The sequence below is a fragment of the Arachis hypogaea genome, chromosome 18 (genome assembly GCF_003086295.3).
Source record: "Arachis hypogaea cultivar Tifrunner chromosome 18, arahy.Tifrunner.gnm2.J5K5, whole genome shotgun sequence".
NCBI lineage: Eukaryota > Viridiplantae > Streptophyta > Magnoliopsida > Fabales > Fabaceae > Arachis > Arachis hypogaea.
In genome coordinates, this window is record NC_092053.1 from 26,966,062 (window position 1) to 26,978,619 (window position 12,558).

Here is a 12,558-nt window from a genome sequence, read left to right on the forward strand (position 1 = left end):
TTAATATTATACCCACTATTTGTGTTTAGATTCAATTATGTCCCTAGAAAAGTGAATTATGTAAATGTTGTAGGAATTAGTTTCAACATTTGATGAGCTATTTTTCGGAGTAGATCATCGATTCTATCCCAGACATTTGTATTCTAACTTCAAGAAGAGATTTTTAAAACTCAAACTAAAGCGCTCATGATGTGTAATTAACAGCAGGATAACATTAAATCACTTTTACAAACGTTAGGGATACAAATAGGACGATTTAAACATTAGGGGCACAAATAGAATTTACCCCAAATATTAGGGACAAAAGCGATACTTTACTCGTTGAAAAAAATTGTTACTCCAAATGGTGTTACTAACGAACATAAAGTTGAATTTCCATCAGATCGAGTAAATTGCCAAGAATGTAGTGCATCTTTTCGAGATTATAAAGGGAATAGTTCAATGGAAAGTAAGAACTTCAATAATATTTGGTGAAGTTGAAAATTTCCACGGAGGAACGGAAAATGCCCACCATGTCCAAGAAGGAAAGAACTGTCGTAGGTTCAGAAGGAATTCTGCTCTTAAGACGAAAATCGGGTAAAATTGGGGCTCGCAAGTTGCAAATTATCTGGGGATTTTGAAAAATATATTCATTTTAATATTGTTTTTAAATTAAAAATACGAAAAATGGTGCGTTTCACTTATATAAACATACACTTTTTAACGCAAAAATTTACTGTACTATGATAACGTGTGCTTTTCTTTTTTCTCCCTACTAACATTAATTGAATTATCATAAAATTCTTACATAAATGTCAATAATCATTTTGAGGGAAGAAAAAATAAACCCAGCAATGGGAGAGGATTAGAATAAGCATGCTTTATTTTCCTTCAGCCATGCTGTGACTAGAGGCACCATGAACACTGCTTGAAGCAACGTTGGTTGCGAATGTAGCAGCACTGACCGGGAACACGCTTCCTGCCGTAACATCGCTAGATGTTTCGACTTTACTTATACTTTGTGCTAATGTTGACATTGGAGTGTTTGCATTCTGTTGTTTCTGTGATTCGGCCGAAGTAGTAACCCTGACAGCATGAACAGGTGCTGGATCCATGCCACTCTTCATCTCCGGCACGGCATGAAGCTGTTGTAACCTGAAATCGGTTTCCGGCCTGCGACAAATCTTCCTAAGTTGCACAATTTCCTGTGAAGAGAACACAAGTGGATGTGGATGATGAATAAACAAAATTGATCATGAACATAATATGAACTAATTTCTAAGTAGCACTATACAACAACACCTTTCATTTATATTTGATTTAGTTTGATATTTGTACACAAATCATCTCGGCAATCCAAAAAGATAAACTCATATGCAGTTGTCTTCATGTGAAGTTGATAGTTGAAGTCGTTAGATAGCAATTTAGTCGGACATGTCAAATTATTTAACGGTTCTTAACTATCAAACTTCGTATGAATACAATTGCATATGAGTCTCCACCATCTAAGTAATATAACATTATTCTCTTATCCCTTCTTTATATTCTAGTACTGTATCTTATCCGTTTCGCTGATCAATCATGGAACCTAACATGAACACTAATGATCGTAGCATAAAAACACAAATCCCACAAGATGGAACCACAAAAAAATATTAATACCTCTGACTGATCATGATCATAACGAACCAAAAATCTACAACGGCAACCTCTTACATCATGCCTCCGCCTTTGAGCATCAAGTACATGGGCATCAAAATAAAGGGCCTGTTCTTTACCTTCCTGAGATGTCAAAACAAAAACATAAAAGAATGATTACCAGAAATGGTGAGTGTCCAAGAAGTCAAATAGGACGATAATAGACAATAAAATTAACCACAATTATGTTTTTAATGATGTCATGTCAAGTCAGAGCCTCGCACCTGAAAACATAGTATAAGATCCCCGGGAAGGACTGCAACACATTCTGCTGATTCACATGGCAGAGAGCGTGGCCTGACATTCTTTCGGACATTTACCCACTCATCTTCCGCAGGTCCAAAACCAGAAAATCTTACCAGCACTTCCTGAAAGTGAACATATTACTACCATTAAGGAACTATAAAGGCATAAGCCGCAAGAAAATAGTCACTTCCTGTTTGTTATGAAAGAGTTCATGACGCAACTCCAGATATTTGCATAATCATTAATGAGCGACCAGAAAATTGAGAATCAAATCAATTCATTTGTTTACAAGTAAAAACATTACAACCTTTACAAACATCTTGGAAGTTGTATGCAAAAATCAGTCATGCAACCAAGAAAAACCAATCTTTGATGGTTTATTGCAGCAAGATCAACCAGTCCAAAAGAGCAATTGCTAAGAATGTTTTACAGCATACCAAATCCCCTACATAGTCTTGATATTCCGTGAACATGCATTTGGAAATATAAAAGTAGTACATTCACTGGATCATCAAGTTTATATATTAAGGGAAAAGGGAAATTAACCCATGAAAATAAAAAGACCAACATTTCTCAACAAAGCTTGTGAATTTAAAGAATCTCAAACTAAAATTACCGGATCACCACTCTCCAAATATCTGTGCATTATAAAGTTAGCAACGTCATACCTACAGAGAAAATAAAAAACCATAAGTCAGTTCCCACGGATACAAAACAATTTAGAGGGAAAATAAGAAACAGAAGATCCTAAAACAATTTAGAGGGAAAATAGGAAACCGAAGATCGTAAAAATCAACAGGGAAAAAATCCTGACCATGCTCTATCCCTTCCAGATTTAGCTTCAAATTCTGTGGCTGAGCTTTCTTGAGTAACTTTTCCTGCAGTTGGAATAAGCAGAAAAATGAAAAAAGTGTACATAAGCAAATAAATTGAATAATAAGAGCATACAAGCATAGACACTTGATGTAGTAGGATATCATTTGCTTAATAAGTTTTTCTCCAACGGCTATTAAAGATTATAATCAGAAAATAAATGAAACTCTAAGCCAAGATCATCACGAGCAAACTCCGAGTTTTCTTTCTGCTCAGTTATGACTTAAAAAAATTAACATCTTTGCAAGAAGCATAGTATCGTGGACATTAAAAAGTTACGTTACTGTGACATATGTATTCAGAGACATAGAGTGGAGATGTTCATATAACACACATTCAGACCCCAAGATATATATCTAGCCAAATGTTAACATTATTACTAGTCTTGGACCATATAATATCTGTTGAAGCATAAAAAAAGTGGCATGGTTCTACCTGAAGCAGTTGGAATTGTAGCAGCTGTTGGTTGATGAATATTCTTTACTACGGCTGAACTGGCCTTGGTCATTGGTGTGATATCTAACTTTACAAGAGACTTGTTTAATTTTGCCCTTATAGCATATCGCTTATTTTGAAACCAATTCCACACCTGAAAATAGATGAAAGCTAAGATAACAGCATAGGAAAGAGTCATCTCACAACAAAATATGATTACCGTACTTGTCTCATCTGAACAGTAATCTTGTCTTTACGACCCGGTGATTCACTGCAAATTATTGAAAAATAAAGGAACTCATTTCATTAATCTTAATGTACTAGAGCAAACTGAATAGTACCGAATACTAATATTCCTTCAAGAACTAAAGATAAGAGCCAAGAACGGTATGACACACCTGAACTTCTCTGCAATAGCAGTAAGAACATCGCGTGCCGGCATTGCATTATTGTGCTCATGCAAAATAGCCTCCATTTCTGCAACCTATACAGTCAAAACAACAGTTTATGGCAGCATTGTAAATAGAAAATATTCCATATGCCACTAGTGGTGAAGCCTCATATTGTCTCACTTCTGCAATTCTAATAAGATTAGTCCCTTATTTTGCATCGATCAGAAGCTGTTAAAGTGAGGTTTTTAAGGAAAACAACTACAATCCCATCAGAAACACATGGAAAGCCCCTAGTCTACTTTCATGTGTTTATTGATATTGAGTAGTCTAACATTTGAATTGAATGACACAATAAAGAAAAGTAAGATTTTCCCTCTATTTCGGACAAAGTTTCACTGAATAGCAAATTGAAAATGAAATAGAATGTGGCATTTAGCTTCTGCAACAGTGTGCAGAGGCTATCATCATGTGATCCAGCCTATAAAACATTACGAAGTTCCTCTAATAAGGAATGCTTTCTTTGAAGACATAGATGTTTTCAAATAAAAAAATTTCCCAATACGAACTCCATGCATGCGTATTTCAAAATCCACTGCTGGCTGTATTAGTTAGTAATTTAGTAATCATGTATTTAATATTTATTAGGGAAAAAAATGAAATATATTCAGAACCCTAAAAGTAAGCAAGTAGGTACTTGCATAATGAAGGTAAAGCTAACCACTTCGTTAATACTGCACAGGATTCAAAATTTAGCTTGAAAACAGGCACCCAATACTCGAAAACGAAAAAAGTATGGAACAGAACTTCACTAACTCATGTGAGAACTTCGAATTCAAAACATCCAAAAGTTCACCATAGAAATAAACATGTTCATGCGTGGAATAGAGAAATTTTGGAGGGAAAAATAAGATAAAATGAGCACCTCAGATGAAGTGAAGCGAAAGGCAGGTCCTCCATTGCTGGGTGGGCGACCCATGAGAACTTTTGTGCCTTTTGTGGCACAATTTCTGCTATGCAATTTGTGTACGGAAGAAGGAGAGGAGACCAAGAAGAGAGAGAAAAAAAAGTGGATAATTTCGGTTAGGTAGGTATAATAATAATAATTAGAAGAAGAAGAAGAAGAAGAAGAATGAGAAGAAGGAGAAGAAGAAATTTGAGTTTGAAGTAGTGGGGTGGGGGGACAGAGAGAGCATGAAAAAAGAGGCGCTTGTTGTGGGGGGAGAGAGAGAGAAAGATCTTTTTACAGAACAGTTAGTTGGGGTGGAAACAGGAAACTACATAACGAGGAACGGCTTTTCCCAGATAAATATTTGTTTGTACGTTATTAAATTGATAAAAAAATTTAATAAAAAGATTTTTTTATTTTTAATGTATTTAATAAATTTTTAATAATAAAAATAAAAATATTAAAAAATATTAAAAAATATTTTTTTAAAAGTTATAATTTATATTTTTTTAAAAGATTTTTTTTAAAAAATAATATTTTTTTACATAATAAATAAATAAAAAAATATTTTTATCTTATTTTATTCATATATAATTAATAAATAAAAAAAATTTTTATGAAATATCTAAATATAAAATTATTTTTATTTTTATAAAAAAATTTTTAAAAAAATATCATTTAAAAACAATCTTTTTCGAAAATAACACCCAAATAAGTTTTAACAGGTTAAAATCTATTCTTTTTTTTAAAAAAAATGTGTACCTTCATTTAATTATATTATTTTTTAATAATTAATTTAAATATAAAATTATTTTATATTAATAATATTTTAAAATTAATTTTTTATAATATATTATTTTTTAAAAATTTATTATCAAAATATCACTTTTTTTTATTAATTATTCAAATATTACTTTTTATTAAGATAATAACTGATTTATTATTTTATTTTTAATTAAAATTAATAAAATAATATAAAAAAAGTAGCATCTAAAATAATTTTAAAAAACTGATATTTTGATATTAAGTTAAAGAAAAAGCATAACACATTGATAAAAAAAACCTTTAACATTTATCTATCTTAGCCCTTCAAATAATTAATAGTTAAAGATTAATGCGCTTAGTCGCTAAAATTTTAGTAATTAAAAAATAATAAAAATTTTATATATTTTAATTTAAATATTTAGATTTTAAATCTTATTTTATGAATAAAAAAAATTATTTAATTATTTCTAATTTTAAATTAAAATATTTATTTAAAACATAATTTGTAAGTGAAAATAAGTAGTATTCTCAAAAGTAATTATATTGATTTATATTTGGTTTTTAATTATTACTTTATACCTTAATTTTATTATTTGTTCCCAAAAAAAATCCTAATTTCATTACCCACATTCACTCACCCTCACTTACCTCCTTCAGAGTCGTTGTCACTCCCTCACTCTCATCTTTCACTCAACGCACAACACACCCACACACACTCAGTCCCTCGTCAAACACACAAAATCCACACATAGAGGAAGAAAAAGAAGAAAAGGGAGAAGAGGAAGGAGAGGAGACGACGCTAGCGGGTTGGGTGCCGCCGCCATCATCGTCGAGCTGCAGGAAGAGAGAGAGATGTAACACGAGAAGAGAAGTGCTGCCGAAATTTTTATAAGTTTGGACCTAATTAAATGATTGATTTAAGAATAAATGATTTTTGAGTCTTTTAAGAGAGGTTTAAACTTGAAATGGTTTGAAGTTAGTTCGAGAATTTTGGACAGGTGAAAATGAGTTCTATAAAAGAGAAATAGTTTTAAATGAAGTTGCTTTGGAGGTTCCAAAAAATGTTATAAAAAGTGGTATCAGTTTTAAAGAAAAACAATTTGAGAAAAAGTGTTAAATGGTTCAAAAACCCGAGAAATTTTAGATTTAAATGAGATATGGAAGTGATTCTTGACGTGATGTGAACTAAATATGTATTGTTCTTGAAAGTAATAGGCCAAGCATGTCTTTGAATCATGATAAAAATAAGTATAAAGACTTATGGTTCGATTTTTATTATGAATTGAGTTGGATTATGATTTTGAGTTTGATTGATTGTGAATATTATTGAGATTTGTTCTGGACAAGAGCACTTTAGTTAATTCCGCTTGTTTGAGGTACCCGGTAAGGACGGTGGTTAATCCTGCTTACTCGTGGACTAATGTGATAGGCAAGGACGGTGGTCTTATTCCACTTGCATGTTTGACATCCCAAGAGAAGGTAACAGGGCACTCTCCCTTTGAGACCAGCTTGTGATAAGCTTGAAATGTTCCTCTCAGGGATGTGGTGGGTTGTTTCGCCCACGTTCTTTCTTATTGCAAAGTGACAGGGCACTCTCCCTCTAAGACAGGTGACAGGGCACTCTCCCTCTAAGACAGAATGATACCTCCAGTGACAAGGTGACATTGCACTCTCCCTCTGAGACAAGAATATTTTTCCTCCTTGGAATGCACAATAGAGAGATCATGTCCGGATTAGCTACCGGGTATATTGGGTTCTGTAACACTCTAATTACCCTAAGCTTTATCTCTAGCCGTAAAGCAAAGGTTATGACAATTCTAAGGCTTATACATATTTATATAAAAGGAAATAATATATTCTAGAAGCCCGATGAAGGATTAAGCTCAAAATAGAATTACAAAAGCGCGAAACGTTCACACGAAGCTAACGTGCAAGATACAAGGTATAGATGCAAGAGAATAGAACATGTATAGATATAAGAGTATAATAATCATAGGGAACTAGCCGCAGCTTGCGGAGTTTAAGCCGACTAGTTATAAACAGAAAAATACAGAGTTTTGGAGTTAAAACAGCTTATACAACTTATCTCTCAAGTAAGCCTCTAAGGTCATAAAGTCTAAAACAAAAAGGGTGAGAGAAAGTACTACAACAAAATAAAACAGAAATAAGCCAGGAAGAAACCATACTCCACTCTGCCACCATGTCCGCAATTTCACCGAGGTGAATTACGACCTGCATCTGAAAAACAACAACAAAATATGGAATGAGAACTGAAGGTTCTCAATATGGTAACAGTGCCCAACAATGTAAGATGTAAGGCTCCGGGACGCCGAAGGCAATCCTAGAACTTCACATCGCATACGGATATTCAAGCTTAGAATAAATTAAATAAATAAAGAACTTAAAACACAAACCGGTTATCTAAATTTAGGAGAATTCTATCTAATACTAATCACACCGCTGTACCTCACAGCCTTCACCAACCTAACCTCCGTGCGATCCCATCACCACCGCCTACCTACCTCTTCAGCACCAGACAAACACAGGTAATGCAAGCAAATAAAACACATATATTATTCATATATAACAAGTAATTCAAGAAGCAATTAGGCAAACTCAAGTAACCAAAGCAAACAAACACATAAGAGATGCATATGATGAATGCCTGTCCTATTGGCTCGTGATATCACATGTCGGTCTATAAATGCCAATCCGACACATCCTTTCAGATGTAGCTTTTCTGCCACACCCACGGATATAGTGCCGGGCACACTCTATTTACCCACGGATATAGTGCCAGGCACACTCGCATGCACAATCCAAGGGCATAGTGTCTGGCACACTCTTGCAGCAGAAAAGATTATCAATCATAATTCAATCCCAAGGACATAATACCCTGCACACTATCATACTTAACCCAAGGATATAGTGTCTGGCACACTCTCAACATTCATCAAGATCATCATTCCTCTTTGAGTTACCACCACACTTAACCCAAGGATATAGTGCCTGGCACACTCTCAACATGCAACAAGATCATCATTCCTCTTTGAGTTACCACCACACTTAACCCAAGGATATAGTGTCAGGCACACTCTCAACATGCAACAAGTCCATCAACCTCAAATCATCACTTGTCATCACCATTTCTCATATCAATCCACTTTCAATTATCATTTCTCAACATTCCAAGGATATAGTGCCTGTCACACTTTCCACATCCAACATCCATCAGGCTCATAATAACCATCCTCAGTTCTTAATTCCATTCCGAACTCGTTTGTTCATCAGTTTCTCAATTCGTTGTCAGTAATCACCAAGTTCACTACTCTTTCTTCTCTCTCAACCAAACTCATCCCCCAATACACCAGAAACCTAAACCTCCGTTCTCTAACTTTTCAAAGTAATACCCAAATAATTTCACCCAAGACCTTCTCAATGTTTAACAGCCAAAAGCAAGCCAAAAAGTCTTAAATAGGTGCCACAGAAGTTTACAAGCTTGTTGGGAAGGTGAAACAGTTAAAAACAAGATTTTAGTTGAAAAACAGGGCATGTGCATACGCACAAGGGTGTGCGTGCGCACGCCTAGGAAAGTTTTCAAATGTGTGCGTACGCATAGGTAGTAAAAATTTCAACTCTGTTCATCCATACAAGGCATGCGAATGCCCTCAACAGAGTGCACCTTCCAACGTGTGCGTGAGCACAGGGCTGTGCGTGCGCACAGGTTGCAAAACTTCGATGGTTGTGTGTGCGCACAGGTCGTGCTAGCGCTCTCATCAGCAAGCCTTCCCCTGTGTGTGCGTGCGCTCAAGGCTGTGCGTGCGCATACAAACCAGAAATCACAAATTCTGCAGCATGCACAGAATTGAAATTTTGACACCAAACTTTGAATGATCATAACTTCTTCTACAAAAATCCATTTCTTACAAAATTTATATCTACTTAAAGATTTTTCAAAGAACTTTAATTTAAGATAAATTCTGACTAATTTTAAAAACTGAGGCTCAAGTTATGATATGTCAAAGTTCACCAAGAATCTGCTTTTACCAAAACCTTGAAAATTCAACTTACCACAACTCTCATCTTAAAACCAAATCAAAGCCTACTCAACACAATACCGAATTCACTCATGAATCCATACCAAACATTTCTCAACCAACCATCAATAACCTCCCATTTACACTATTCCACACTATCAAAATCATTATTCTCCAATGTCTAATAATCATCATAAACACTCCTAATTCTCCTCATTCATCAATAACATTTTTACAACTCATCATCAGTCATCAACAATACCAGCAACTCTCAATAACTATAATAATTCTCAACATTCATCATTTTAAGCTCCCAAACATTTCACAGCAACATTACACATCAATCATTCCTCATACATAAATACTTCACTTACCACCCATCATCCTCATAATAGTCATCCATCATCAATCATAGCTCAACATCAATAATGCACCCTCATACAACATTAACTCACAATCAACACCATTCAATATCATCACCAACCACAAGATTCAAAATCCACAATCATCATCATAATATATCATCACACATCATAATCATCAATATCCTTCAACAAGCACCATAAACATATATTATACATTCCAACATTCCCTACAATCCTCTTCATCATACAACATAATTTCATAAATAATTAGGCATACACCAACATCATTCAATCCTATCTTATGGTCCACTAGCCTAAGTTTCCAGAAATACTACATATTACATAAAGAAAACCGAAACCATACCTTAGCCGATTCCCAATATGCGCAAACACCCAAAGCTTGATTCCAACGAGATCAACAAGCCTTAAACACCAAAACTACTTCCAAAACTCACCAATTATCAATCCAATGAGATTAGGGATAAAATCCAACAATTACCTGCTACTAGAGATCACCTAAATAACCAAAACCACAAAACTTACTCAAAAACCAAACCCCAAAAATGCAAAAAGTTAGGGCAGGAAATTGGGATGTGAGTTTCGAATTCTTACCAAATTTTCTTATATAGAAACGAAGAGCTCAACGAGAGCTTCGCGTAACCACAAACGGCTCGTCAATCGGAGTTCCGTAACTCAAGTTATGGCTCCCGGAAGGTGATGATGAATAGTAACATCACCTGTTCTTCTCTCTCTTCTCTCAAACCGCGCCTCTCTCTTTTTGGAGGGTGAAAATGAGCTGAGTTGCTCATTTAACTCACTTATATATGTTGGGCCTTGGGCCCGGTTTAGGCTCGGTCCAACCCGTTAGCGTTTTTAGCCCGTTTGACCCACTTTGAGCCAAAACCTTTAAGATTAACGCCCGATTTTCGATTCTAAATTGTTTTTGTCCTTTCAAAATACCAAATCAATTTTCAAAATCTTATTTTCCAAAATACGCGGTACTGGACAGACTAGAGCTGATACTGCCGGCTTAAGCGCCAGTACGCATTTTTACAAAAACTTTTCAAAAAGGATACATTTTCCAACTAAAAAAATTCATTGAAATCAAATTTCACCTTTAAATTTTCAAATTAAAACTTCTAAATTTTGAATCTACTCCAGACACTTAAAAATTATTATTTTCACTAAAGCGATTAAGCCAGTTCTTACAAGTTCTAGAAATTTAACCGACACGTGAGCTCATGACCAGTAGGATAGGCATGCATCATACTGCATTTATTTGCTATTGTTTGGGTGTACTTAATTGTCTTTGGTTTGTCTATGTGAATATTTATGTTTAACTGCTAATTGTCATACTTACTGTAATTGTTATTGATTGTGTTTGAACTTCTTTACTTGTGATTGTGACTGGTTGGTTGAATTGTGGTGGATTGAGTGTTGATTGATTATGCTTGAGTTGGACGCCGTGATTGATTTTGTGATGGGCGGGTGATAAACCCCATTTTTAGGGTTTATCTTGTACTTAATTTAGGGGATTTTATGACCTTTTACCCACATTTATTCAATAAAATAGCATAGTTTCATGATTGTCTCCTAATTTGTGCTTAAGTGTAAAAACATACTTTTTAGGCACTTAATTGCTAATTTTGATTCACCTTTGATTCCACTAGATGCCTTGATATGTTTGTTAGTGAATTCAGATTGGAAAGGCTAGGAATGGATCAAAGGGATGGAGAGAAAAAGCATGCAAGTGGAGAACTCATGAAGAAATAAGGATTTGGGATGCTGAGATCGACGCGCACGCGCAGCAGACGCGCACGTGTGGAAAGTGACGTCGCAAGGTGACGCATACGCGCACATGACGCGTACGCGTGGATAGCAATTTGTCAAGCGACGCATACGCGTGACCCACTTAAAGTGAATTCGCTGGGGGCGATTTCTGGGCTTCTCAGGCCCAAATCTAGCTCATCTCTTATGCTATTTAACCCAAGGATTGAAGGGGAATCAACACATTACATCACATTAGTTTAGTTTAGTTTAGTTTTAGTTTTAGAGAGAAAGTTAGTTTCTAGAAAGAGAAGCTCTCTCTTCTCTCTAAAATTAGGGTTAGGTTAGATCTAGATTAGGATTTCTTAGATTTAGGTTAATTTCATGCTTTGATTCACTTTTTCTTTACAAATTCTTGTTCCTCTACCTCTCATATCTCTAGTTTAGCATTTAATTCTTGTAATTCTCTACTTTTATGTTGATGCACTTTTGTTTCCTCTATTTTTCTTTTAATTCAATTTATGATTCATGTTCCTTTATTGTTGAATTGCTTTGTTATTGTTTAATTCCTTGAAATTGAGTAGTGTAGATTTACTTTTCTTGCAATTTGATTTTACTTTCCTTTTATGCCTTCCAAGTGTTTGACAAAATGCTTGGAAGGATGTTAGAGTAGAATTTTATGTTCTTGACTTGGGAAGGTAACTTAGGAATTCTTGAGTGACTAATGTCCAAGTGATTGATAGTTGGTAGCCATTGACTCTAGCTCTCATTAATTCAATTCGTGAATAGCTAGGACTTATGGACTTGGATTAATCCTTGCAATTATCATGTTGTGGTTAGTGATAAGGATAGAGATCCTTGACCACCAAACCTTGCCAAGACCTCTTTTTGTCATTTAATTTTCATTGCCATTTACTTTTCTTGTTTCTCATCTTAAAAACCCCAAAGATATTTCATAGCCAATAACAAGAATACTTTATTGCAATTCCTAGGGAGAACAACCCGAGGTTTGAATACTTCGGTTATTTTTATAGAGGTTTGTTACTTGTGACAAT

General features: G+C 34.7%; 1 protein-coding gene across 1 annotated transcript; it reads right to left on the reverse strand.

The window, feature by feature from the left end:
• Positions 1–711: 711 nt before the first annotated feature.
• LOC112772242 (protein SAWADEE HOMEODOMAIN HOMOLOG 2) lies at positions 712–4,925 on the reverse strand. The gene is made up of 9 exons (XM_025817143.2): positions 4,546–4,925; positions 3,630–3,715; positions 3,457–3,502; positions 3,232–3,385; positions 2,738–2,801; positions 2,540–2,591; positions 1,902–2,045; positions 1,642–1,761; positions 712–1,184 (listed from the first exon to the last, which is right to left on the reverse strand). Exons 1-9 carry the CDS (start codon positions 4,597–4,599, stop codon positions 861–863), a joined length of 1,044 nt encoding a protein of 347 aa, XP_025672928.1. The 5' UTR covers positions 4,600–4,925; the 3' UTR covers positions 712–860.
• Between the last annotated feature and the right edge of the window lie 7,633 nt (positions 4,926–12,558).